Below are 27,305 nucleotides of genomic sequence, written 5' to 3'. Positions count from 1 at the left end.
AGTTCGGAATTACGCACGCGCAGTTCAGATGTGTCGCTTGCTCAGTGTTTTTTGTTGTCGTGTGCGGTTGTGTGTGTGGTTTAGCTAGCTGTGTTGCTGCCGCTAAGCTAGCCCCGTAACACGAAATGAAGATGGCACGACCAACAATATATACCATCTTTCTGTTGTTCGCTTCAGTAATTTACACTGAGTCGTCGCCCAAGCAGCTGAACACGGTAAGAACCAAGCTGATAAATGCCAGTTATAGCAAATGTTTTGAATGATTACTTGATTTTGATGATGGTGATGTTAGCATAACGTCAGCTAGCTGAGGCTCCTGCGCCAATAATACCGCTGACTGGAAGATCCAATAATTATATAAAAATGAAGTTACTTTTTTTTTATTTGATTTTCAACAGGAAAACATTCTAATTAATGTGACAGCGGGGACATTGGCGGATACACAACTGCAGGAATCCAACAACTTGCAGGTAAATACAAGCCAACTTCCTGCGTATTAAATGGCCAGATGGGTGTTTATTATGAAATGCGACGAATCGGCCGAACCGTCATCCTTTTTTTGTTTCGATTACTTCACTTTTCAGATCAATCTGAACATCTCGGTGGATGAAGAGCAGGTGCTGGTCAATGACATCCCCGTGGAGCTGTCAGGGGTGACGAGGTTAAACTGCCAAGCACTGCTGTGTGAGTGTTCTTTATATTAGTGTATGCGGTACTAGGATGCACCAATAGCACTTTTTCAACTCTGACAGTTTATAACTTTATTCTTTCATTCATGATTTTATGTTTTGCATTGTCTTTTCTCACCCTCTCCCCAGCTCTCATTTATTTTTACAGCACTTAAATATGATTTTTCTGTGGTCACACGGATATTTTGTTACATCTATTGACTCCTTACTATTGGTTGCTTATAATGTCTGTGATCTAGGAATTGAAGCTTATTCTAATGCCACACTAATTTTAACTCTATTTTACGTCACAGCATCAGCTACATCCTTGAAACGTAAAATGTAAATGGTTGGAGAAATGTGATGTGTGTGAGTTTTTTTTCCCCCCATCTCACATCACTCCCATCTTAGCTTCCTTACATTAGCTTCCTTACATTGGCTTCCCATCAAGTTTAGGATTCAATTTAAGGTTCTTGTAATCACATATAGAGCCCTGCATGGTCAGGCACCTGTGTACATCTGCGACCTACTCCATCCCTACATTACCAGCAGGTCACTTAGGTCTTCTGACCAGGGCTTACTGGTCGTCCCTCGCTCCAGACTCAAAACAAAAGGTGATCGAGCCTTTGAAATTGTAGCACCTAAACTATGGAACGCTCTTGCACTGGACTTAAGATCTGCGGTCTCTGTTGACACTTTTAAAAAGCAGCTGAAGACTCATCTGTTCAGACTGGCCTTTGTCTAGCCTCTTGTGTCTGTATTTCTGTGTGTTTTTTATGTCCTTTGTTTTTATGTTTTATTGTTTCTTACTATTTGATGGTCTTATTTTAACTATTTTACTCCTGTGAAGCACTTTGTGACTTCGTTCTGTGAAAGGTGCTATATAAATAAACTTTACTTACTTACTTACTTACTTTAAGCCTGTAAATATGTTGGTTTGTATTTCCCCAGTGGACTCCACCAATGGAAGCAGTGAGTTTGAATCTGGGGACTTGGTGTCCACCGTCACCCGGGTGATGGTGAGCCAGAACCGGCTGTACAGCGACTCGGAGGAGGTGGTGGCTCTGCAGGTGTACAGCGAAGTCATAGAAATGGAGGGCAAAGAGGTAAACATGGCTGAGCATGGTGGTGATGGCAGTGATGTGATTTTTAAGGCCGTATGAAATCTTTTGATATGATTTTTTCTGTCAAATTTTATTTTATTTCTTCTTGCTTACTGTTTTGTTGTTTTTTATAGATTTAATTTTTACTAATTTTGCCCATTTTGTTACCATCAAGTAGTGTGTCTGAATATAACATGACAAAAAGTGACACTTTCTCTACATAGCTTCCTACAAAAGCAGCTGCAATCCCCACAATGCTGCACTGTTCAAATGTTACTGTTCATTTTTAACTTGTATTGATTACTCACTCTTTTCCATGTCTAAGTTTTACCAAAACTTCATTCTGTGTTTATGTACGAAGTCTTAAAATCAGACTCTGTGATTCTATTGATGGATTCTGTGAAAAGGAAAGCATATCATCTTAAATATTTGAGTAGCTTAGCATTTGTGGGCACAACATTCACACACATACACTTCTGCAGGAGAGTTTGGATCTTAATGCTTTTCTATCATTTTTTTTTGCTGTATTTTAGGCATTGTGATCACTGATTTAAATAATTCCTTGTGCAAATGTACTTTGAAATTGCAATATATTTCCCGACAGATTTCACACCATGTTGGCTTTTTGCTTTGCATCATTCAGGTCCAGCAGCCTGATATGTGTGAGGTGAAAATATTGATGAGCCCAAATTTCCAGAAGCTTGCTCAGTACACCAACATCTACCCCATCGGACACAGTGAGATCTTCAGGATCCCCAGAGAGAACGATGTGGTCATCACAGATCCACCAAGTCCTAAAAAAGGTAAGAAAACATGGTGCTTTTTCTCAACCTCGTTGTTAAGAAGAAAAACAATTTGTTTGCATACCCAGCGTTTCTTTCTGAGGAGGCTCCTTGCTTTACTGACCTTACATGAATATTATAAACGTACACAACCGACGATTCCAACACTAGACCATGTTTGTACATTTCTAAAACATGTTCTAGTGTATAATCTTATTTCAATTATTTTTTTCTTTGCTGTATTCAGTTACTGTTTGCTACTGCAGTATCCTAGTTTCCCCACAGAGATATTAAAGTTTCATCGTAATTAAGATTTCAAGGACACGGGAAAAATTTTTTTACATTTGTTTTTGACTGCTTGCAATGTTGGTAATACATGTTTACAATTTAAGCTCATTCCTTATTGTCCTGTTGCACTTATTGTAAGTCACTCTGGATATGAGTGTCTGTTAAATACCAAAACTGAAAAATGTTGATTCAAATACTATTATACAGTACTCCCATTTACTCTTTTGTGATTTTGTGTGCACCAGCTGAGGACCAGCTGATGTCCCAGACCACCAGCCAGTACCCTCTGAAACATGCCGAGACGACCCAGGAAGAGATCGCCGCGCCGGGAAAACTCCCAGAAACTCCCCTGCGAATGGATCCTGACCTGCTGTACGTCGCCAGGGACGATGACGACGACGACGACAGGGAGCCGGGCCAGGCGGATCAGATTCAGACGGAGACTCCGCTCAAAGAATCTCTATCATCTTACTCGGTAAGCAAGTCTGACACCAGATCTGCCTGATGACATACTTATTACCTCTGGGTTTTCTTGGCCTCTATAGAGTTGGGACAGTTGCCAGGGGTAAGTGGGGTTTTCCAGGGAGGACCGAGGAAGGTAACAGAATAACATTCATGGGTGTAAATATGGCAATTGGAACCCATTTTGATACCTTGCACAAAGAAAACAAGGTATCAGGAGTCATTCAGAAGAAACATGCAAGGAAAGTTTCAAAGTATTTTATATAACAGTCTGGGTGTCAAATGTTCCTTTTGTTGGCCAGACAAACACGAAGGTACGTGCCTCACAGCAACTGATAATGTAATAACTGCCAGATGATGTAATAACTTGTCAAAATATAATAAAAATATCCCTTTTAAATGAGTCCAAACTGTAATAAAGCCTGGTAATGTAATAAATCACTGCATAATGTAATAACATCACATTATTACATTAACCCCCGTCTTATTACTTCATATGCGGTATAGCATATTTTTAATTGATGATGTCATAATTAATATTGTATGTAATAACAATAAGAATAAGAAGAATGTAATAACTCAAGGAATGACATTATTATTCAATATTAAATAATATTACATCATTAATTAAATCATAAACATTGTAAGATTATGACGTCATAATCTCCAGCAGTGTCCAAAATTAACTTTTTTCTCAACTGCCAAGGACCGGTAAACTAAAAGAATTTATCTGCCAAGAAGAACTTTTACCGGCCAAAATAATTAAAATACATTTTAATCAATTAATCTACATTCTTCATCGATATGTCATCCTACGTTTTCAGTGCTGTTTTGTGTTTAGAAACAGGTACTGTGTGCAGCATGAGCAGAGTTTAAATTAAAACTTGCTCACTATCCTATACAACAGATCACGGTTGTAGTTTGTCATGAAGTTTTTTGACATTTTTACCCGTCAGGTAATAGATTATTAGTTGCTCTGTGCCCTAACATGTAAAAAGCAGGCAGAGCCCTGTGGCGGCAGACTGTGCTCATGTCTCCCCTCCCTGTCCTCTCCTCTCCTCAGGCCATGTGTCGGTGGGTGGAGGAGGTGAGGGAGCGGCTGAGGCGCTTCTGCTCCGAGTCCCTGCCGCTCTTCTTCCTGGTCATGTGGGTGGTGGTGATCGGCGTCGTCGGCTCGGCTGTCATCGTCAAGATCCTGGACATGTTCTTCCCCACATGCGAACACAAGTGAGTTTGTTTTAGCCTAAGCAGCTTCTGACTCACAGCAGGTGTTGGTTATGGTTGTGTGCTGAAACATTTCTGATGGAGGGGCAGTATCTCACACATTGTTAGCACAAATTATGGAAGGCATCCTGCTGATAACAGTACTGCCATGTTAAAGAGCAGTAACTGTGTGAGTGGTGAAGCAGAGGTGAGAAAAATATGAAGTTTATGCTGCATTCACATCATGTTGGATTTACCTAGTGGTAAATACAAGTAGGACATGCACAAATTGTGGAAGTGTGTCCACTGATGTCAGCAGTCCATGATGATATAAATCAAAATGATCAGTTATATTCATACTAATAAAATCAACAAAACGTGAGTAGTATCTGCTGCAGTTTGTTTATGGTTGGTTTTAAATTAATAAATAAAAATAAACGCTTCCAAGTTGTAGCAATGAGATGTCATGTTGTTTGTTTTTGCTTCTACTTATGACCTGAATGTGCCATAATCTCCTGACAAATCTAAACCCTATTCATGACCTTTGACCTTTTAAAACCCACTTCTAACCATTTTATCATCTATAAAAAATATGAACAAATCCATCCATTGGAATATAGCCATATCCATCCGGCCGTATCCATTCGTCCTTCTCCCGTCTTCCCTGCAGACATCAGTGATGTTGCCCCACATGTGCTCTGTTTACTCAACTGTGTCCACATCATCGACCAGCTTTAGCCCCTCCCCTTTCCATGTCGTCTGAATATGATGAGAATGATTAACTTTTCTTTGTTTTTGCAGGCACATTTTCCACCTAAACCCTGTCACTCTCATGCCGGAGGATGAGAAGCACACTCTGCTGGAGAGCATAGAAATCGAGGCAGAAGAAGAAGAAGAAGAAGAGGAAGAGAAGAGGCCTTGAGTGAGGACTGATTCGCTGGATCCTTTTCGCCGGATCCCGCTCCCTTATTTTCAGTTTGTTCATATTCGTTCATTCACCATGGTTACGGGCCTGGCTTTCCTCTGACCTACATCCAGATCCATGAATCGCACGTTTTTGTCTCCACTCAGATTTGCTCTTTAACCACATTATCGTTTGAATTTCGCAATTCATGGGACTGGAAGTGGTTTCAACTGAGGAGGCAGTGCGACTTTACAGCCATCGTTACTAGTTACCACAAAAAAAGTAATCTGAGTACTCTAACCCGTTACAAAGCAACATGTTACCCCCAACACTGGCCAGAAAAGATATAGGCTGAGTCACAAAGATAGGTGTGAATATGAACAAAAATTGAAAATTAGCAGTTTAGGGGCTGCATCCGGGCATTTGGAGTCATTATGTCCACAGAAAAGCTCTTTCTATATGTAGCAGTTATGTACCAGTCACTTTCTCTCCAAATTGTACCCCTCTTTGAAAATCTGCAAGTGTCATTACTGAAAAATATCTCTTAGAGGCCTACTGCCCACTGTTAAGGTTCACATTCTGATTGTCTTTTCCTCACAGTGCCTCAGTAACTACTTTGATTTGAAAGCGTGACTTTATTACTCTATGGTGATCATGAATTATTTTACTTTGATCTTTTTTATTCTATTGTCATTTTCTTTCTGTCAATATGATTGGAGAATGTAAATGAGGATGTTCAGGTTGTCTGTATGCACTCTACAAGTATAAGACAAACTATTGCTATGACTTTCACATGCTGTATTGAAGAGACCCTGCACTAAACAAAAAAAGCTTTTGACTGATGTAAAATATGTCCACAAGACATGTCCGCAAATTGAATGTGTATATTATTGTAAATGGAATGTGAAATCTGCTGTTCCTGTTGCATTTTTGTGTGAAAACTGGACTCCAGCCTTTTGGTTTGTACTTCTCATAATGAGTTTAGAGGCGAGAATGACGTAGCTGGTTATCCATCCTGAATTTGCTCAGGTGTCAAGTGGATCGTTTCAGCTAGTAGAACCTTGTTGTTTCTTGTAAATGAGAATTTGGCTTCATGTCTACACATACACGTTTGTAGATAGATAATGGAATGATATAAGATGTCACAACATGGTGTACGAGGCCATGATGTAAAAGTCATGTATTTCATATGCGCTTTGCAATATTGCACCCACTTCATTTGCGCCTGCTGCTCTTTGGAAATGCTTGTTTATGAATGTTTTAACTTAAATCAATTGTGTGGTTATAATTCTGAGTGTGTGGAATGTTATTTTGACACCGGCTGCAAGTCATTTACCCTAAAACGTACAATTTTTATTACATTTTAGACATTTGGCTGACATTTTTATCCAGAGCGACTTAAAATGAATGCAGCAATAGAATAGGGTTCCTATAATATATTCAATTCAAGAAATTCCCAGGTCACCAATATTACAAGCTATCAGTTGTAAGGAGTATTTTGGTCAATGGTACAACACCCAGACAGCAGATGTAACAAATATTCAAGTATATTCATGTAAAATAGAAAAAGACAAATGTTTTTACCTTATTTTTATTTAATTACAAGATCAGGTACAAGTAGTGGAGAGGGGTTGAGAAGTGTTTCCAAATGGTTTTCATGTTCAGGTTAATTGTCTAAGATTCCTTATCATGCTATTTAAAAAATACCCATAGTGCATCAGTTTGTTTACCTCAAAGCAGTTGAGGCATGACTCAAAACAGCCTGGTGTTGGCATAAGCATGACATTGTAAGGGGTTCAATTATGCTGCATAATGCATGACTTGATGCATTAGCAAAAGGTGCATGTTTAGTCTAGCTGATGAATGCGATTTGCTGCTGTATCAGTAAAAAATAGATTAAAAGTAGGAACCTGCATGAAGACTTAAACAGCTCAACTTGCATTGGAATCTGTCTCAAATTATGACTATGGCAAATTTAATATAGCACTTTTTAACAGTTACAAAGTGCTTTAGATGACACTGAATAAAAGCCAACATGGCGAACAATAAAGATGTCAGGCATGAATCAAAAAGTGTCTCAGAAGAATAAAACAGCAAAAAACTAATATAAAAGAATGTTTCATTCTATTCTTTTTGTTGTTTTTATGATGTCAGACAAGATCCATGTCAGTTTTTTGTATGCTGTTCTGAAGCAAGACATTTCTGTGCATAAATTGTATAAATTACAGCTGGACTGTCTATTTGGTTCTAAAATCCTGCTGATTAAATGCTTTCCTCATGACCATGAACATTTTTTTTTTTTAGTCTGATCATTGCCACCATATAGGCCACAAGGTCTCCAGCCTGGACTGAACACACATTACACAACAAAACCCCACCAAAGGACACATGCAGGGTTCCCAACCTCAGTTGGACATCAAATTCAAGGACTGTGCAACGACTTTCAAGGCCATGTTTTGTGAAATTCAAATTGGCATGTTTTGGGTTAAGACAACACAAATCTCCACAGGATGTTAAGTGTTGATCCCAGGACAGAGAGAGATGAGGCTTATTAATGAATTTGGATGCTATATTTGAATGAAAACAAGTACTTTCAAGGCCATCCATTTGTTTTCAAATGTGTTTTAAGGCCTTGTTTTATCTTTTTATAATCCACAAACATTCAAGGATTTTCAAGATCCAATTGAACCCTGCATATGGAAGACAGTTGATGGGGATTAGGAGCCTTGGGAACATTTGTAACTGTCTGTAGTTTGGAGGTGAACAACAGCACATCAGACATCTAAATGCTGTGATCAATACATATGATTTTACTCACTTGCTTGATTTTGGTCTGACAGAGTGACTTGACAAACTGAGCACAGCCCATTCATGCTGCCAGTCATGAATATTCATAAGAACACCACCAGTCACAAGACTAAACACCATGCAGACCTAGCTCACGGCCCTACCTTGCATACTCAAGTCGGACATCTTTCCCCTCGCCATCTTGGGCTCAACAACACACACCAGTTCAGTCACAGCTCCGGTTCTTTTCTCCCAACTATCCGGTTTGTGCTTCATCATTGAAAGTGTTTTATGGTCACTTTTTTTTCCTCCAGGTTTTCTTAAGTAAATAAAGTTACATGAAAGACAATCTTGACATCAATAAAGATTTTTATTAAGATATTGATAGTGGCTTTATTCATAGAAATATCTTGTTAGTGTTATGTGTTGTATAAATTTACATCTACAAAATGTGGAAAGAAGCACATGGTCCCACAGTTCCAAATAAAATCGAGTGCGTAAAAAACAAAAAAAGTCAGGAAGAGTAACATTGATCGACAGGTAGCCCAGTATTGCATAATCGGATACAATGCTACAAACTTTATGACACTTGGTAGCCAACGTATCAGCCAGGAAATCAGGAAGAGATGCAAACCTGTCTGTAAAGTAAAACGACTTATAATAAAACTGTCAACTGTCAGTGTGCTGCAGAAACCTTGTGTCCCCAGTTTTGGCATTTTTTTTTCTACGTTTCAATTACAGTTGATTTTCTCGTACAAGGAGAACATGTTTTATGACCCATTGAAAAATGTAAAAGAAATGTAATTATCTGCACTGTAAAGTATAAAAAATACATGGACACAAGGTGGGAAAACAAACTATTTTTCCTGACGATGACTATTTGGAGATACAAGACTTTTGCAAGACATTGACATAATGCACAATAAGGTGAAGAGGTGCCATTTTCCAAGTGCACATGTTTACCTAATGTAATAAACCTATTTAAGGCATTACATACCATCTGGAAGATCAATAATTTACAAAAACAAAGTGAAGACTTGACACACAGCCAGTGCTAAAACCATCGTTATCCAGCCTCACACCACTTCCACACACACAGATGACTTAAGTTGCCGGCGTTTTCAGCAGGACCCAAACTCTTCGATCCACTTCTCATACTTCTCCAGGTCAGCAGCGGACACGGACTTGGACACTTTCTTCAGCGCGGACTCAAAGTCCTCCATGGTCGTGGGCATGTGCATCTCGTCCCGGGAAATGTTGCGGATTTCTTCTGGCGTGAGTCCCTCGATTCTTCGCCTCATGGCCATCAGCGAGGCGTCCCTGCAGCGGCACAGAGGAAGGGTTTAGATATTACACAGGGAAATGAAACGCAAAAACTGGTACCGGTATATACTGTCAGTGACTCACAGACAATTATTAAAGGTCAGGGAGTGGACCTTGATCAGAGCTGCAAGTATCTTGGCACTGTGACTTCCCAGAAACTGAACTTTGAGAGGCAAGCTGTAAAAAAAGTCCAGCAGAGATTGTATTTTTGTGGAGGCTTAATGTTTTCAATGTTAACAGGAAGTTGATGGTATTATTTTACAACTTTTTTGATTTCTTGGTATGGCAATTTGAATGTGCAAAACAAAATGATTCTGCAATTTTCCAATAAAGTTCACTGGTGAGCCGCAGAGCCCTTTTTTGCCAGGTCTTGGGGAAGGAAAGGTCAGCTGCAGACAATCCAGTTCACCCTCTGTCAGGAGTTTTCCTCTCAGGCCGGAGGTTCAGGCAGAGTGCCTAGCTGCAACCTAAACTTCCCTCGTGGGCAATAAAGTGAACTGGACTGTATGTAAACCCAGGAAAAATGGAAAGACACAACTATACTAATTATTTATCCGTACAACAATGATTTTGTTTCAACTAGTGGTCCCACTGCAAGATTTTCTTTGCATTTTCCGAAGAAAACCCATCAAATGCTTTAAGATGGCATGCCAAACTTTGAGTGAAACCGACAGCTTTCTTTATAAAACTGCAACTTTTATAAAGAACTCAATAACAAAATTAAAAGTCAATTAACAGAACTTGTCAACAAAAGATTTCCCCAAATGCAAATCCTTACACTTTTACAACAAATACACAGAAATTGCTGCAAACAGCCTGCCTTGCATTTTTCCAAAAAGCTCCTCCACAACAAAAGTACATGAAGTGGTGGTGGACAGCAGGAAAGTCTCCTTGTACAGAGAGCAAATAAGTTGTCACTGTTTTTTTATTTTTATTTGTTCATTTTCTATCATTATGCCTGGATTGGGTGTCTGTGTGTGCATCACACATGGCCAACAATGTGTAAGAGGGTGGATGGGGGTGTGGTGGAGGTAGGACAGTGATTTTATTCTGTGCATGTGTTTTTACCTCTGTTTTGTCTCTGGGCTAAAATGGAAAGTCTTCAAAAGAAGCTACAGTGAAGATGGTCAAATGTGGTTAACAGAGTGGAGAGGCGTTACCTGCAGACGTTGGTGATGTCGGCTCCTGAGTATCCCTCCATCTGCTCTGCTATCTTGTCCATGTCCACATCGCCGGCCAGCTCCAGCTCCTTCAGGTTGATCCTCAGCAGCTCCACTCGCCCCTTGGCTGCACACACACAAGAGCAATATTGAGTGCAGTTACATGCACACTAATAACCCAGTAACTGGGAATAATCAGGTTATGGCAATAATTCAATTGATGCATATACATGTGCTCTAGTAATGCAATAACGGGGAAAAAACACGGTTTATATGATTCATTCATAGTTGGATTTCTCTCCTTAAGGAAGTGATGTAAGACTCAAATTTACTGCCTGTTGTTTTGGATTTTACAAACAAACTCTCTCCTCTCCTCCTTCTAGCTGATGAAGAGCAGAAGATGCCAACAAGCTTTCTTATAGCAAGCCTCTGCTACTGGACATCATGTAGGCCGACCTCTACTACCACCTACGTTGTTGTCTATCCAGTTTGCACTCATGCGAAGGTGTAAAAAAACGAAAGAAGTCAGACTGAGGGTATATATGCACCTAATAATTCAGATTGGGCAAAAACCTAGCTGTGTTAATCGGGTTTCTAATACTGTATTAAAAGCCTTTATTTAAGGATTAAGGGAATTGCACTGACCATTTGAATAATCTGTGAATTGTCTTAGTCGGACTATGATCGGTTTATTAGTGTGCATGTAAACGCGCTGAGTGTGAAACTTGACCAGTATGATTGTGGCTAGTGTTAGACTATGACAACATCTAAAGCCATTATATTCTTTTATTTATTTATTCATTCATTTTTTTACCTAGTAGATGTGTCTCACCAGGGTGTTCGTAGAGCACACCACATTTTTCTACATTTTTTTTTATGGTATTTCTGTTTTAGTGGTCAGTATACAAAGGTGACAGAAAGAAGACAAGCGTCACATGTCAGATTAGAGTCTACTGTGCATTTGGTCGGTCAGCCACCAACAGTTAATTACATTCTTCATTAGAACATTTGAGCCTACACTGCAATGCAATCATTAAATTACTGCGTACTTGAAGGCAGAGGGATGTAGATCCTCTTCTCCAGGCGTCTCCTCAGAGCCTCGTCGATGTCCCATGGGAAGTTGGTGGCAGCCAGGACCATCACCATCTTTGAGGGGTCGTCGTTTTCTGACGCTCCGCCGACACCTACGCACCAGAGACAGAAACAACCATCAGAAACATCTTTGAAAACCAACGCTTCAGTCAGAGGCCCCGTGCAGTTAAAACAGGAATAGGTGAGACTTAGTTTACACACATCCAAAATCTCTTCACAGACGCTGGATACAGCTGTTGGTTCAACTAAACATGCAGAGAGCCTGCAAGTTTAATCAAGTTAGATTTCCTTTTTTAAAATGGTTTTCATTCCAATTAGAATTATATATAAAAGACCAATTTCACAACTGAAACAAATGTGAAAAAGAAAACAAGCCCTATCAGAAAACTGGTCTGATTTCTCGAAGCTAAAATGGTGCAGAAGGAAACCATTCAGACCAATCAGACCTCTAAAACCGAATGTAAGACTTAAAATGCATTTAAACTGTATACAAGGCTAATCCAATTATAACTGCATACAAGAACATCTAATTAACATTATACCATCCATCTGCACCAGCAGCTCTGCCTTGACTCTGCGGCTGGCCTCGTGTTCCTCTGAAGTCCCTCTGCGGCTGCACATGGAGTCAATCTCATCGATGAAGATGGTGGTGGGGGCATAAAAACGAGCCTGCAGAAAAACAAACACAGTGACTGAGTACAGACTGAGAAACCTCAACTAGTTTGTTTTAGGTGTTATATTTCTACTTTATTAGGTACATATAGGTAATATATCCATATTTATATGTAATTTAGACTAATGATGAGTCTTAATCTTAATCTGCCAATGGGGTGAGATAGTTTCAAATCAAGTTGTCTTTTCTTGAATCAAGCGTAATTTTCTTGATTCTAAGTGATATGCCTTCTATCAAGATACTGACCAATTCTTCAACTGAATCTTCATTGGAAACAAGTAAAATTATCTCATCCCACTGGCACTTGTTTAAACAAAAATAACATTTAAGACTGAATGAGATTAAATACATTTTTTTGCAGTGTAGCATACAGTGGAAAGGAGAAATTGGAGAGAGGGAACGACATGGGACAAAAGTTGTATTTCCATCAGACCCTAATTCTTCCACTAAAATTTGAAGATTGACTTTGATGTTCAATAAGACGAGCGCTGATAATTGCAAGGAAATATGACTGTCAACTTGGCCATATCACACTACAGCTGAAAATGTTGCAGAAATAAATAATTGAAATAAATGAAATTAAATAATTCCAGACTTTGCAGAACTTGCATAGGAACCCGGATGATAACACAAGTATACGATCTGCGCTAAACATGCGAGGACCCAACAAACATCAACAACAATACAATGCAGCCAGATTATTATTTCTACCAAGCGAATATCTGATGTTTTACCATTTCGAAGAGAAGGCGGACGAGCTTCTCAGACTCTCCTCTGTACTTGGAGGTGAGAGTGGAGGAGGAGACGTTGAAGAATGTGGTTCTGCATTCGGTGGCGACTGCTTTGGCCAAGAGCGTTTTCCCCGTGCCTGGAGGTCCCACCATTAGCACGCCCTAAAATGAAAACAGTTTCATTGCATCGGTGTTATCGATGCATTACGAAACAAATAAACAAAAATCTCTTTCGATCAGTACCTTCCACGGTCTTCGTATGCCTTTGAAAAACGCTGGCATCCACATTGGCAACACAACGGCTTCTTTCAGGAGTTTTTTTGCGTCTTCCAAGTCTGCGATGTCATCCCTACGGAAACAGCTCAGGTTAAGACAGAGATTGCTTTTCCAGGACTGCATTAGCAGTACTCAGGCTGGCTCCTCAATCATTCCAATGAAGTCATTTGATAAACACAAGGCACATCCTATAATTCTTGGCAGGTGCAATGAAGAATAAATCAATCTGTCAGAAAGATAAGAGCCTGCACACTGTCTCAAGGAAAACTGTTTCTGGCTGTGCTGAAAAAGGCCAATGAAGTCAAAACGTCAATGTGAAATTTGTTTATAGGGAGAATCCATAACATAGTGTGCAGTAGGGATGCACCAATATGTGGGCAGACTGTCGGCATTGGCAGATATCAGCTTTAAAAGCAATATTGGTATTGGTCCAATATTATTTTTACTGCCGAAATTTGGCGGTTGTGGAATTTTTGTGACCTTTCTTTTCCTACTCTTGTTTTTCCTCCTTTCCTGTGTCACTTAATACAACTGTCAAATTAGCAACAGAATAAAACGAACATGGTCTTTTGTTTAAAAACCACTTATCTTCATATAGGCATGTCTGAAAAGCTTAACCTGTTTTGCACATGCATTTCTACTAAGATTCTTACAAAAATGCATATCGGTATCGGCCGTTATGGGTTGGAAAATATTGGATATCTGCCTAGAAAAACAGATTGATGCATCCCTAGTGTGCAAGCCAGTGTTTTTTGTAGATGCGGAGGGTAACTTGCCAGAATGGTTCTTAAATTTAATTTTTATGTCATGATATATACAATTGCAAATTATTTTTTTGGGTTGGACTGAGCAGTAAGGCAAAATGAAGACATTTACATTATTTCTAGCTGCAGGGGAAACTTTCCAGCTGTGGGACTGCAACTAAATGAATGTAAAGGAATCACTGGTGCAGCCAGGTTACTGTCTCTTCTATGGAATGAAGCCTGGAAAGACAGACTGATAAACACGCACCATTTAACGTTGGGATTTTGAGATATAATATCTCTCTCCAGAGCCTCGACAAGGTCTTTGTCATATCCTGTCCCGTCAAACTTTTTCACCTCTTTCTCCTGGACATCTGCTTTGTTCTGCAAGGCAAACAAACAGCATTATTCCTATTCCCTCAGGGTCTGAATGTCACACATGTGGTCTGTTGTCTGCCAGACAAAAACTGGAATGACAGGCTGGGCTTGACTGTAGGTAAACATGTAGCATTTGAATAGTGTTTGATCCACAATGCAAATAGTTTTGCTTGAAACATGTTATGCAATATTACAAACTATAGTAATGCGGCCTGTTCTTTCATAGGGCGTTTACCCTGGCTGTAAAAGACAAGGTTTTTATATTGGGTGGTGGGGATTGAGACACAGAATTAACTTTGCCTTCAATAGGACAGTCTGCAATGTGAATGAGTAAAAAGGATTTCCCTAGCTAAAACAACAACAGATCATTCACCTTATCGTCTTTTGCTTTGCCAGGAACCTCCTTCGCCTCCTTCTTGTCTTTGCCCTTGGCAGGTTTGCTCCTGTCCCCATTGGGCCCGCGGGGCGAGTGCCTCTGTTGTGCCCTCACGCCCACACTGAACCGGTTGTTGTGAGGTTTGCTGTCTTTATACGGGTTGGCAGGCCTCCGAACTGGACATGGGGAAGATCTGTGAAGGGAGAAGAGGAAGAGGGACCTATGATCAACAGCCTTTCAAGTCATACATTTCCAACATTCATCAGCAAAACAGTTATGTTCCCCATGATATCTCTGGTGATGATTTTGAGTCTTATTTACTCATTAAGCATTGTGAATAGTGTCTTCCACTGTGCGTGTTGTATATTGTTGCTTTCAGGTAAAACCTCAAATCTCTAAAATGTCAACTTTTCAGGAACGGAGACTTGATTTTAGCTTGACCGCCATGTATCTATGAGTTTAACCAGTGGGGTTTTAAAGGGTTTCATAAGTCCAAGTCTCGTAAAAATGTCTCAACCCATAGAGGAGCACGTAATCATTCAGGTGAAGTAAAAATATGACAATCACCAAAGTTGGAGTTACCAGGTTTTCACATGGCAACAGCAATGTGTAATTTCCTGGAAGCAACACATACTGTGTTAAGACACTACACACTCAACAAATGTTCTAATGCTACCAGACAAACTACTGAAGTAAAGCAAATCTTGAACAGAGGTGGGAAACCACCTTTCCTTTCCAGAGGGCAGAACAGGAACAAAACAGGCTCACACCAGGCACTCAACAGTACTAATCTCAATCATATGACTAACATTAGGGTTATTGTCCTCACACACACACAGCTTATTCAACCCCACTAACCAATCTGTGACCTGCAGAGGTGAAGAGAGTGAAGCACTATTAACCAATATCCAATAACGATGAGATGAAAAGGCGAAGACTGTGCTATATTACATTGAAAGGACTCTAAATCTACATTAGTGTCAAAATAATTGGGCCCACAGCGTTCAGAATTATGACCAGAATAATAAAAAATAAGCGTTAGAAAACTGGGGAAACCATGGACTCAGGAAATTCCTATAGCAATGAATGAGAGAGGGAAATCAAAAAGCCTGATAAAGAGAAAAGGCGCTCATATCTTTTTACAAAACTCTCGTACCTCTGTTCCACTTGTACAGGCCTCACGTCACAGTCATCATGATTGCTTGGTTTAGAGGGGGCTGTGTCCAGCTGAAAGCTCTCCAGAGTAGACATAATTTCCTGAACATGCTTATTCTCATCACTGATTTCTTGCCACAACTGTGAAAAACACAAAGGCAAAAAGTCAGAAAAGACAGAATTCCTTTCTGAAATCATTTGGACTGATTTTTATTTAATACTACTGTGACAAACAGGACACTACCGCTAAGAACGCCATATTTACCTGCTGCCATCTCTGCTGGAAGCTGCTGTCACGCACGGTGTACACATATTTCTTGATTTGCTCCAGTACTCCGTGATAGAAAACGCTGGCAGAGCTGTAGTTTCCCAGCAAGGCGTATTCTCGGGCGAGCTTCACGTTCTCGCTGATCTCCCGTAGACTCATTCTAGTGTAGGAGACAGAGAGCAAGTTGGCACTCAAAAGTAAATAATATTAATTGGGAAAGTAGCCAGACATTGCTGGGCCACCGTCGGCTAGGTTGCATATTTTGCAGCTACCTTGCCAATGTTGGCATGTTAGCAAACACTGATATTTTTTTTTATATTCTTGCCTGCCAATACTGACCCAACCTTGGTGTAACATTGCCAAGGTAGCTACTGATAACACTTTATTAGACTAGTCCAATGTTGATACTCAACTATCAGGTGACAAAAAGTAGATGGTGAACAAGCGTCACTTGTCTATTTGCTGCATCTCTACAGACTATGTAATCCTAACCTGACCCCTAACCCAGACACAGTCTATATCTATAGACTACTTTGCACATTATTATATCACCTGAAACTCAGTAGACTTTTTAGTGACACATTATAATCACTTGATAGTAAGTCGAGTATCAGCATTTGACTAATCAAATAAAGTGTGACCTACCTACTATCTAAAAACCGTACCAATGCTGGCCCAACACTGGGCCATTTTATAAACCTTTATTTATCCAGGGAAAGTTGACTGAGCATGCACGCTCTTGTCCAGCCAAACTCTGCTTCACTTCCATAGTTACATTCACAGTCCAACCACCGTCTTCGACTGATGATCATTCACTTTCCCCATTCCCATTTTCCCAGCTGGTCCTGGGATTCTAACCAGCAACCTTCCAGCCACTCCAGGCCACCAACCCCCTCCAATTTTCTACCTTTGACCTTGCCAAAATTCAGCCACTCATGGTCTAGCATTGGCAAGGGAGACTATTTCTAACTCACTAGTGTGTCCTTATGAAAAGTTCCTTTGGATTCCTATGGAGAGTCATGGGACCTAGTAATGGCCCAAGTACTCATACTACTACTACTACTAAAAATAAAAATAACAATAATAGTAATTATACACAGTCTCAACTACTGTACTGAGTTGCTGTCAGAGTTGTACATTTGGTCAACAGAATAGTGACTTTTACAAACTGATACATTTTTAAAATAACCCAAATCAGAATCAGAAACTATTATTATTCAAATAAAACACTGTATCCCATTGCAATTACAATCTTGTACCTCTATTATCTTGACTCTCAGTGTTGTGTTGTTGTCAAATCATCCAGCCAGAGACAGGCACACTTCAACGACAACTTGCAAAGCTATTAGACTGATCTTTAAAGTAGATTAACTTTCATGTAACACTGAGACGAGATACGTCCAAGTTGAACGCGATTTCACAAATACTGGCACAAACACTGACACACAGCTAATAATAGGGTGGACTAGGTAAAGATTATTCCTCAATTAACTCTCTGTTCCATGGATTAGCCGGAGCCTCGCCCTGCTAAAACAGCAAGCACACCCACCTGTTGCTGCAAAATGCGACACAAAAGTGTAAACACACAAAGATGACAGCGTTTCAGGGATGTGAAGAACAGCCTCTGGTTTGATGTTGGAATAAATAAAACAATTCAATAGCAAAATAGCCTAGACTAACGTTAGTTACACGGACCACGCATCCTTCAGTTTGAATTTCAAGCCGGTTGGTTGGTTTCCACTCAAGACAAAAAAAGTCGGAAATTGCTGTATCTACAAAACCGTTGAACACAAAAACTTTTCTCGTCTCTAATTACGATTAAGAATAGCTAAAAAGTTTTCCATAAGTGCGCAGAACTTGGTTTATACTCAACTTTTTAGGTAGAAAACAAAGATCCACGCAGCTGGTGAAAGTTATGACGAGTTCCGGTCGGTGCTGTTTCCAAAGATATTAAATATTAAGGAGAACTAAACAAGAACTAAACGCTTTGGGGACGTTTGTAGTTTTATTTGTGCATCGGAAGTACACGACGGCGCATGTGTGTCAACGATATGCAAAATCAGTAAGGAATATTTATAATTTCCCCCCGCCCTCAATGCTGAGTGTCAAGCTAGCTAGAATAGAGCCTCCGGTTAGAGCCTTCAAAATAAAACCGAATATGTGTTCCAACGTTTTTGTAGTTGGAGTACTGAGTAATCAAATACAAAAGTGAAAATAAAGAATGCATTCAAATAGGACTCTGTAGTTAATGAAAATGAAATGTGTTTGTTTTTTTGTTTTTAGCAAAGATGTCCTTTTCACTGCATGTATTTATGTTGTTCAAATTAGATTCAAGTCAGGTCCGAAAATGCCTTTATTTTTCAATGCCCCAATTGTAGCTAAATACTATAGAGTGGGAGCTCCATTTAGTGGGATCCCAAGTTTCACTCCATATTTATTGCAATGTCTCCATAATATTCTGACCCGTTTTTTTATGCTGTACATCCCTACAAACAATTATTCCTTTTCAGGAATGACAAGTTTCATGCTTTAATTTTGAAGGCAAAATCGCCTTACTTACTTATTCCATCTTTCATCATGTGGCTTGACAGCTGGATCAGCCATCATCTACATAAAATAACACTATCTCTTCACCTGCTCTAGATCCACATGTCATTGCCTCCACTGAAGGGCTAAACTACACAGGCTGTGACCTATCATCTTTCAGGTCTTTCTGTTATATTGGGTATTGCAGGAAGTGTGTGAATGGTAGATAAGATAACGATGTTTCCTCGTGTAAGCACTGGCAAGGCGGGTTGAAATCAACAGCTTCACCACACTGAAATACATTAATTTTATTGTCCAACATAAATGACTTCAAATACAGCTGAAAAATTGTCAATATAAACTACATCAGACACAAATGATGGTGTCAGTGTCGGACTTGCTTCATCACAGAGAGTCCGTTACTTGGCCTTTTCATCCTGTGGAGAGAAACAACATGATTGAGGGGGGAATATAAAGTAGCTATGCATTTGTGAGTAAGCAGTAATACTACTAGTACTATGTTATGTTATATATGCTCCATGCTTAAACTTACTTAACTTTTTTTTTTAGTGTCAGTTGCTCTAAACTGTAAGTACTATTAAGTATAAATCCAAGTATCATTGGTAGGGATTGAACTGGACACTAATTTTAAATAGACCTATGATCCTTGTTTAACATGATCAATTCAGTGAATGCTTGGTAAGATATTCTTTCAACTCATAATTGTACTTTTTGAACTCATGATTAGAAGTTGTAAAGCTTATAACTAGAAACTGTAAGGTGAAATTGAGTTAATGATTAAAGATGAGTCCGTTTCACCAAACTGCATTACGAGTTTTACAGTAAACCTAATAGACAGAAATGCATTGAAAAGAAGATTCGGTCTATTTCAACATATAATACAGACATCTGAGATGCGTCCAGAGTCTGCGGTACCTTGATGACGTTGGCCAGCTCTTGCAGTGTTTGTTCATAGCGGGCTTCCATACTCTTCAGGTTCTCAGGCTTCACTATCTGCTTATTGATCCCGGGGCTGCCTGCCTCCACCACCATCTGCAGGAAGTTCTTCTCCTGTGGACACGCAACACAAAGTTGTTTTGTTTATACATTTGTCTACTTGACTGTCTCTCTCTCTCTCTCTCTCTCACCCGTACAGGCACATACTGAACACAACAGCTGTAATTTAAAGATGAGAAATGTGGGAATGTTTCACCTGTACTCCCAACAGAAAGGTGAAGGCCAGACCCGTTTTCCCAGCCCTTGCTGTTCTTCCAACCCTGTACCAAAACAGGTAAAAACACAATAAGATGGAGCTGCACTAGACAATATGGAGGATTGTTCAATTTTCTGCATCGCCCAACACCCATCTCTCTACCACTAGTTTTTGGAGAAATGCTTATTTTGAAAGAAAAAACAAACGCACCCTTTCTAAAACCTCTAGCATCCTAAAAACACTAAGATCACAGTCATGTAAATGTGTTTTTGAGTAAATAATTGTGCTGAGTGGACAGCTTACCTGTGTATATACGTCCTGATGTACTGCGGTGCGTCATAATTCACAACACATTTGACCCCGTTGATGTCGATGCCTCTGGCAGCAGCGTCGGTGCTGATCAACCTTTAAGACGATATGTCATTTTGATACATTTTCCCTTTGAGCTCACACACTACTGTAGCAATTTATGAATGACTAACTACAAGTATTGGATGCTTTGGACACAAATTAATGTCTGATATACCTAAACATGGCAAAATGGCCCCAGGTAATATTATTTTATTCAGTGTCCAGGGCCATATTAGATACACAACTTCTTTATATTCACAGCTTGGCGATAAAGCCTGAATGCCAGTGGTGATAGCAGATCCTCAAGGCGAATAATGCGGGAGGATGGTGCACACACACACACACACACACACACACACACTCACAGCTGGATCTTTCCCTGTTCAAAATCCTTCAGCGTCTTCTTTCTCTCACTAGGAGAGAGTCGGGAGGAGAACTCGGCGGCCTGCACTCCACCGAAGAGCTGCACCAGCAGGTACAGCCTGCAGAAACAAAACAGTACGACAAAGTTAACGGAGCATACACAGAGCCTGGCAGCTGACATATGAACAGGAAACTGAATATAATGGGCCCTAAGCAGAGTGTTGCTTCAGCTGACCTGTGTGCAGCCTCCCTGGAGTTGGTGAAACACAGGATGGGGCTGAACTTCATGCGCAGGATGAAGTGGAGGATGAGGAGGGGCTTTTTGCTCAGCGTGCAAGGCACATAATACTCCTGCAGAAGACAATCCACACATTCTAAAACTGACATGCTTGTGAGGTGCAGTAAGTCACAGGGATGGGACGATCTGCTTATCTCACGATACAATTCGATAAGCGATATGGGGTTCACGATTCAATACGACCACAATGCGATGTAATAAATAAAAGTTCAGTAACTTCAAAGTCTGACTGTGCAGAATTATGTTTATTTCTGAACCATAAATCTTTCTAGCGGTGGCACTGGCTTGCTAGAATGTAAACAAGTTTAAATGTGATTACAAAGTGCAAATAATATAATTTGGATGGAGAGCTTGTGAAATTGTGATGGCCAAGCCGTCTCATTTGTGATCACTACAGCAGAATAAAATGGAGCTAATATGGTGATTCATTTTGCCCCACGATGTGTATTGTCACATTTTTGTATTGCGCTAAATTGAATTTTGATATATTGTCCCATCCCTAGTAATTCACAAAGTAAAGCAAGCCTTTGACGATTTCTGAGTAGACAGCATTAAAAATAGACATCTTTTTCACTGTCGTTCAGTGGCCGATTGCCTTCACAGCTCCACGTTTCTCTACTCTTCCCATGTGTGCCTGTGCTCTTCCTCACGGCCAGCTCTCTTACCGTCAGTCCTTCAGGGAAGTTGAAGCGCTCTTGTGTCTGGGAGCCGGGTGCTGCTGAGGCATCGGAGCGACTGTGGACGGAGCTGAAGAGTCTGGGCTGGTGAAGGCCGAGCTGCTGCAGCTTCTCGGGGTTCTGGGTGAGCGTGGCAGAAAACAGGAGCTTCTGCAGGGGCATCTGGGGCGGAGACAGGCTGCAGAGGGGCGACAGAAGCACACGTGGTTAACTGATGCAGGGGCGTCAGTTTTCAAGGCACTGAAATTTTCATTTCGATTTGATTTGACTGACTATGACTTTTAGGGCGCGATCACTACAGTTTGTTTTCTTTGGTCTGAACCATAGTGGAAAGGTTTACTTTGATGCATTTTTGTATTTGGTTCGTTTAGGTTTACACTGTCCAATGAGAAGCGAATGAGGGCTTGTAAACAGAAGGACTCATATGGAGTAGCTTGTTTATTGGACAGAGTTTTGGTAACTGTCATCCTGCCAGGTTAGACATTTTGGTGGCAGAGGGAGTCAAAATAAATCTGATTCCAGTCTTTGTAACTTCAGCTAAGCATGATGGACTTGTCTGCACTCTGTAATTGACCTTCTGTGGTGTTCATGCAAGGTGAGAACACATAAAGAAAAAGCTGAATATGAGCATCAATCCAGATTTTGGTTTGCCCCCAGTTCATTTTGTTATGCTACGCTTTCCATGCATGCACTGTTGGCTACCAGATGTCAACATCTGTCTCCTTATGCCCATAAAAAAGCATGTTTTTGGGTCGTTTCATGTAGTTGATGCACTGCAGTTTGCATGCAAAAGGATTGAAATCTGCATTTTCAGGAGTCTAAGTGCGATTATTTGGTGCCGAGTTCAAATGGCTTTGTTCTCACCTGGACAAACAAAGAAAACTAAAGGAGTAAATGGTCCAGAGTTTGAATAACCGCTCCAAACATGCTTGGTGTGAATGCACCTTATTATCTTTTTATGTTCTATTTCTAGCGTTTGAAGGCAGAAAACAACTGAATTCCTCAAAGAACACAATTTTTACCCATTAGATATAAATGGGAGTATTTTGTGAAAACCCCCCCCAAAAAAACAGGAAAAATTTTGAAAAAATGCATCCCTGGAAAACCTGTGTCTTTACCACTCTCAACTGAAAAGACAGTGTTTTCCTGTCTGTGAGACCCTGAGGGTTCAGCTGACAGATGGACCCACCTGGCTGCAGTGACGTACGCCGGCTCAGTCCTCCTGAAGACAGACACGGCTTCAGGTCCACTTCCTGATCTGTACACTGCCTTGGTTACCTGACTGAGCCAAGACTGATGCATGCTGTCAATCATCCGGTCAGCCTCATCAATAATCTGTGACGGATGATTAAATGAAAACTCAGCAAGTTGAGGTCACAGTTGAAACAATAATTTCTTTTGACAGTGTACACAAAATGGTAGGTGACACTTATTTGACTTCCATGCTGTTGTTATGATCTATCTGCTGGATTTTTCTAAATATATTGGTTTAAGACATATTGGTTTTAAGAACTCACAAGAAATCTGAGGTGTTCCAGACATAAGCCTGAATTCTTGTTGATGTGATCGACCAGTCGCCCTGGGGTGGCCACAACGATGTCTGCTAGACTGCGTCTCATGCCCCCTCTGAAAAAGACCAACCAAATAAATATGTATATACAGTATGTATATTTTATTCTTTTTATTTAGTTTTTTTCTCTCTTGTAAAGCACTTTGTAACTACGGTTTTGAAAGGTGCTATATAAATAAAGATGTACTTACATATTTACAAAATACATAAATAAATAATATGGTCAAGTGAGTTTTTCCTTTTCCAGTGTGATATTTTTTGGAATAAATGTTAGCATAACTATAATGTATGCATTTTGGAATGGAAGCATTTTTTTGATATTTTTTCTTGGGAAATCCTAATTCACTTGGTATAAAATTAGAATAATCTTGAAAACTTCAATCAATATTTGTGAACAAGAACAAGTAGAATCCAAATAACCATCAAGTTAACACATTGTGAAATCAAGGGATATATTTGAACATTTACACCCAAAGAAGCTTTCTACAAAATTATATATATATTTTTTTTTTTAACTTTTACAAGATTTTATAGTAGTGCTAAAGGCAGCAGTAGTCCTCATATCTCATGAAGAGCTCCCTGGTTACTGTTCCATGCTTTTTAAAGTCATGCCTTTATTTTCATACTCACCTATTTTCTGAGAGTGAAGCCTGCTCTGCAGCAAAGGACTTCTGACCAGCCAGCATGACAACTTTCAGAGTGGTTCCCTCAGAGTACGATGTGAAAACTTTGCAAACCTGTATAGAGGAACATGTCAGCTGAGCTTTTCAAATCTCTGGAGCAGCCAAACATGGATTTAAGTCTTTGTGCAGATTTAGTTTTTGAAGCTCAGTTACCTGCTGGGCCAGCTCTTTGGTTGGCAACACAGCCAAAGCCCGGACTTCACACACAACCCGCTCCATCAGCGCCTAATGACACATAAAAATCCATTTTGCCAATACCAACGGAGGAGAAGCAACACATCATATATCTATATGAGCAAGACTCTCCCAAAGACAGAAACAGAGCCAAGTGACAAATCCTTGAATTGTTCGATTGACAATGAATGGAAGGCTGAATTTTGAGACACAATGAAACTGAAGGGTGATTTTATGAGGATAGGTGCAGGTTCTCGGTTCATATCCGATAGAAAAACAATAAACTGACACTCAGTTGGAAGTAAAACATAAACAAATCAGTCTGTCAGTTTTGCCAATTGCTGATATAACATTCTAGATGCTTGGCTCTCTTATTTACGGCTTTGAGAGACAGCTGTTCATGTTGCTATCCAAAATCTATATAGATAGGACTACAATCCTGAGTGAATTCTGAGTTAGGTTTGATTTTTTGCTTCCGGCGGTTCACCTGTATGACAGGTATGACGAACGCAAGAGTCTTGCCACTGCCAGTTGGCGCAGACACACAAACATCTCTGGGCTTGTAGCCTCCTCGTCCAATCAGCAGCCCTTGGTTTGCACTTTCCAAGATGGCCGGGATGACCTCTGCTTGCACTGCACACAAAAACAACACAATGTTCTTCACAATTTTGACACGTCCTAATGAACTCGTTAAGGCATACATTCAATATGAAAATTAATTCAACCTTAATCTGTGTCCTCACCTGGAAAGAAGTGTTGGATTCCATTATTTTCTAGCTTCTTCACAAGCCGAGCAGAAATTCCTTGGACTTCAGAGACGGGGATCAGGTTGCTTTTAATGTCTCTGTGAATCACGTCAGGCTGAGCGAGCCACTGAGGCAGGACTCTGTGCACCTGGGAACAGAAGAATATACAGACAATACCTGCTAAGTATGCTTTTATTCTTTTACAGTAATCATCCTGTTAGTTTCTCAGACGCTCAGTTTAGAGAAAAGTCCAACAACTTAGTCTGGGATTCAAACCCATGCAGAGGAATGAGTGATACTTCCAGGCAGGTCACTTTACCTTTTGGACTGGTTTATTCTCAAATCCTCCAAGGATTGTGAAACCGGTCTGAGCAGAGGTTTTCCCTGCATCCTGTTTTGTTCTGTTGTCTTCTGCCTCCACTTCTTCTTCTCCTCCTGTGTCCGCCTGTCCATCTCCTCCAGTCACAGGAGTGTCCGGAAGACTTTTTACTAAACCACCTAAAATACCAAGAGAGCATCAAAGACAAATTGAACAGCATGAGACACGCAGTGTGTTATATTTGTGTTGTATGTATGTTATATTAGTTACATAACAGTTTTAAACAGGTTATAAGTAATCCATAATAATCCTACATTTTAAAAGTAACCTTTTCATTGCTGGGTCTTATGCACCTATCTAGTGTCTTTGGTTCATTACTGATGGTTTGCTGCTTTATCCTTAGCATGCTCCAGTAAGGCTATGATGATCTTTCCCTCAGTATCAGTTCTCCAAATCCCCTGTCTGAAGAAAGCACTGAAAAGTATAGATTGTGAACTAGATAACCCAGGTGCTGGATCATGTTTTGCTTCTAACTTAACAAAACTTCACCAGCTATTGTGAAGCACACTAATGTTAAGCACCAGAACACCAGAGACACTAAATAGGTGTGTTAGACCCAGGCACAACAGCAACAGCTGTTGCTGAGACCTGAGATCATCTGATTAATACTGTATTATTCAATGTATTAATTGCAATATTGAAAGATTTGATTTCTTTTAGAATGCTCACTGTTGTTGAAAGTAGTCAAGATGCTGATATAAGATGCCAAAAGTGCACTAAAATAATTTTGTTCCTTAAATCATCAAGACGATAATTGTGATTAATGATTGTGATCATAATGTCTAGCAAAATAATCACGATTATCAACATCATCAGATTTTAGACCATCGGTTCTCTGATTTACAGCTTTTGGAATAAATTGATCATCTTCAAAAACACTGACTGAACTGTCCTCGACCAAAGGAACAACATAAGGATCTGTTATGTAAGTTGTAGCATTTAAATAATTTTGCTCAGGCTATATGTAAGTGTGACTATATAAGTAAATGTGAAAACAAGCGCACACCTGATTGATCATTCTTCTTCTGTTTCTCTTTTGCACCTTTCTTCGTCTTCTTCTTTTTCTCCTCGGCAAGCTCTTCCTGGTTGACAGTGTCAGAAACCTGCAAAGGCACTGTTACTTCTTTACTTTCTTTACTTTTCTTTACTTCCGATTTCCTCTTCTTTGAGTGCTGGGGCTCCTGATTGCTGTCCTTTTCAGCTTTCCTTTTCTTTTTGACATTCTGTTTCTCTGTCTGTACTTCAGGCAGCTGTTCTTCAAGGCTTGTCAGACTGTGTCTCTCCTTCTCTTTCGCCTTCTGCTGCAGCTTAGCCAGTAAAACCTTGGACCGAGACTCTTTGTTTGAGACACTCTCATCTTCATCGTCTCCAAGGTATCTGTGAACATGAAAGGAATCACATATTACAGACGCTCAAGTGAATGGAGCCACAGAGAGTCACTCTTTCAGGAATAAGTGTCTCTTGTGGTGCATTTAGTAGCTATATCATAATGTCATAACTGAGTGAGACACCAACAATTTCAGTTTCATTCATACAAATAAGAGGCAATAAATGTCAAACGAAAAGAATAACACAAGCCTACCTGTTCACAAGAAACAGAGACATTGTAATAAGAAGATTTATGTCCTAAAAAAGTTCTTTTTTTTTTTGTCTTTTCAAGTATCCTGCATGGGGAATGTGGAGAAAAAAATATTCACACAACTTATCAGCGAAACATGGTCCAGGTTTGTAATCTGACTGAATCCTTCCTTAATGCTGGATAAAGTACGTTTCTGCTGTATTTCAAAAACAGCCACTTTCTCATGTGTTTTCCATACCCGCATAGGGCGCGCAGAGATGACGTCAGTCGCCGTTCTTTTTTGACAGCAACAGTCAGGACGCGGGCACATTACCAAATGCTACAATTTCAAAATAAACAAATTAACTATCGTTTTGGAGCTATTTGTCAACATA

The 27,305-nt window shown here is 40.0% G+C and overlaps 3 protein-coding genes across 5 annotated transcripts; 1 reads left to right on the top strand and 2 right to left on the bottom strand.

The window, feature by feature from the left end:
• The first annotated feature begins 79 nt into the window (after positions 1-79).
• Positions 80-7,674, top strand: ginm1 (glycoprotein integral membrane 1). The gene is made up of 8 exons (XM_071899260.2): positions 80-215; positions 399-470; positions 585-684; positions 1,620-1,774; positions 2,415-2,574; positions 3,087-3,316; positions 4,367-4,530; positions 5,308-7,674. Exons 1-8 carry the CDS (start codon positions 126-128, stop codon positions 5,426-5,428), a joined length of 1,092 nt encoding a protein of 363 aa, XP_071755361.1. The 5' UTR covers positions 80-125; the 3' UTR covers positions 5,429-7,674.
• A 909-nt stretch (positions 7,675-8,583) lies between these two features.
• Positions 8,584-18,372, bottom strand: katna1 (katanin p60 (ATPase containing) subunit A 1). Of its 3 annotated transcripts, none has more exons than XM_071899208.2 (11): positions 18,246-18,372; positions 16,370-16,532; positions 16,106-16,245; positions 14,947-15,142; positions 14,464-14,579; positions 13,420-13,525; positions 13,180-13,338; positions 12,315-12,441; positions 11,730-11,864; positions 10,681-10,807; positions 8,584-9,517 (listed from the first exon to the last, which is right to left on the bottom strand). In XM_071899208.2, the coding sequence occupies exons 2-11, from the start codon at positions 16,529-16,531 to the stop codon at positions 9,319-9,321; spliced, it is 1,467 nt and encodes a 488-aa protein (XP_071755309.2). In that variant the 5' UTR covers position 16,532; positions 18,246-18,372; the 3' UTR covers positions 8,584-9,318. The 3 variants fall into 3 exon arrangements, with proteins under 3 accessions (XP_071755309.2, XP_071755308.2, XP_071755310.2); XM_071899207.2 differs by lacking the exon at positions 18,246-18,372 and adding an exon at positions 17,922-18,022; XM_071899209.2 differs by lacking the exon at positions 18,246-18,372 and adding an exon at positions 17,632-17,784.
• An 819-nt stretch (positions 18,373-19,191) lies between these two features.
• On the bottom strand, positions 19,192-27,159 carry ddx51 (DEAD (Asp-Glu-Ala-Asp) box polypeptide 51). The gene is made up of 16 exons (XM_071899206.2): positions 26,935-27,159; positions 26,359-26,729; positions 25,293-25,471; positions 24,971-25,121; positions 24,715-24,860; positions 24,207-24,278; positions 24,001-24,107; positions 23,318-23,426; positions 22,990-23,135; positions 21,789-21,978; positions 21,061-21,176; positions 20,828-20,944; positions 20,415-20,516; positions 20,112-20,175; positions 19,835-19,969; positions 19,192-19,335 (listed from the first exon to the last, which is right to left on the bottom strand). The coding sequence occupies exons 1-16, from the start codon at positions 26,955-26,957 to the stop codon at positions 19,318-19,320; spliced, it is 2,046 nt and encodes a 681-aa protein (XP_071755307.2). The 5' UTR covers positions 26,958-27,159; the 3' UTR covers positions 19,192-19,317.
• Positions 27,160-27,305: the final 146 nt, after the last annotated feature.

This window comes from Centroberyx gerrardi, chromosome 18 (assembly GCF_048128805.1).
Source record: "Centroberyx gerrardi isolate f3 chromosome 18, fCenGer3.hap1.cur.20231027, whole genome shotgun sequence".
Classification (NCBI taxonomy): domain Eukaryota; kingdom Metazoa; phylum Chordata; class Actinopteri; order Beryciformes; family Berycidae; genus Centroberyx; species Centroberyx gerrardi.
The sequence above is the reverse complement of the archived record's forward strand: the minus strand, read 5'-3'. Positions and strand labels throughout refer to the sequence as shown.

Bases quoted from the DNA above. Each gene is read 5' to 3' on its own strand.
- katna1 (XM_071899208.2), bottom strand. From the start codon at position 16,531: ATGAGTCTACGGGAGATCAGCGAGAACGTGAAGCTCGCCCGAGAATAC. The intron at 13,526-14,463 runs GTGCGTGTTTAT...CTGTTTCCGTAG, and splicing joins CAAAATCCCAACGTTAAATG to GGATGACATCGCAGACTTGG. The intron at 11,865-12,314 runs GTATAATGTTAA...TCTGGTGCGTAG, and splicing joins GCTGCTGGTGCAGATGGATG to GTGTCGGCGGAGCGTCAGAA.
- ddx51 (XM_071899206.2), bottom strand. From the start codon at position 26,957: ATGTCTCTGTTTCTTGTGAACAG. The intron at 25,122-25,292 runs GTAAAGTGACCT...TTCTGTTCCCAG, and splicing joins AGAATAAACCAGTCCAAAAG to GTGCACAGAGTCCTGCCTCA. The intron at 20,517-20,827 runs GTGAGTGTGTGT...ATCGTCTTAAAG, and splicing joins GAACAGGGAAAGATCCAGCT to GTTGATCAGCACCGACGCTG.
- ginm1 (XM_071899260.2), top strand. From the start codon at position 126: ATGAAGATGGCACGACCAACAATATATACCATCTTTCTGTTGTTCGCT. The intron at 471-584 runs GTAAATACAAGC...TTCACTTTTCAG, and splicing joins AGGAATCCAACAACTTGCAG to ATCAATCTGAACATCTCGGT. The intron at 685-1,619 runs GTGAGTGTTCTT...GTATTTCCCCAG, and splicing joins AAACTGCCAAGCACTGCTGT to TGGACTCCACCAATGGAAGC.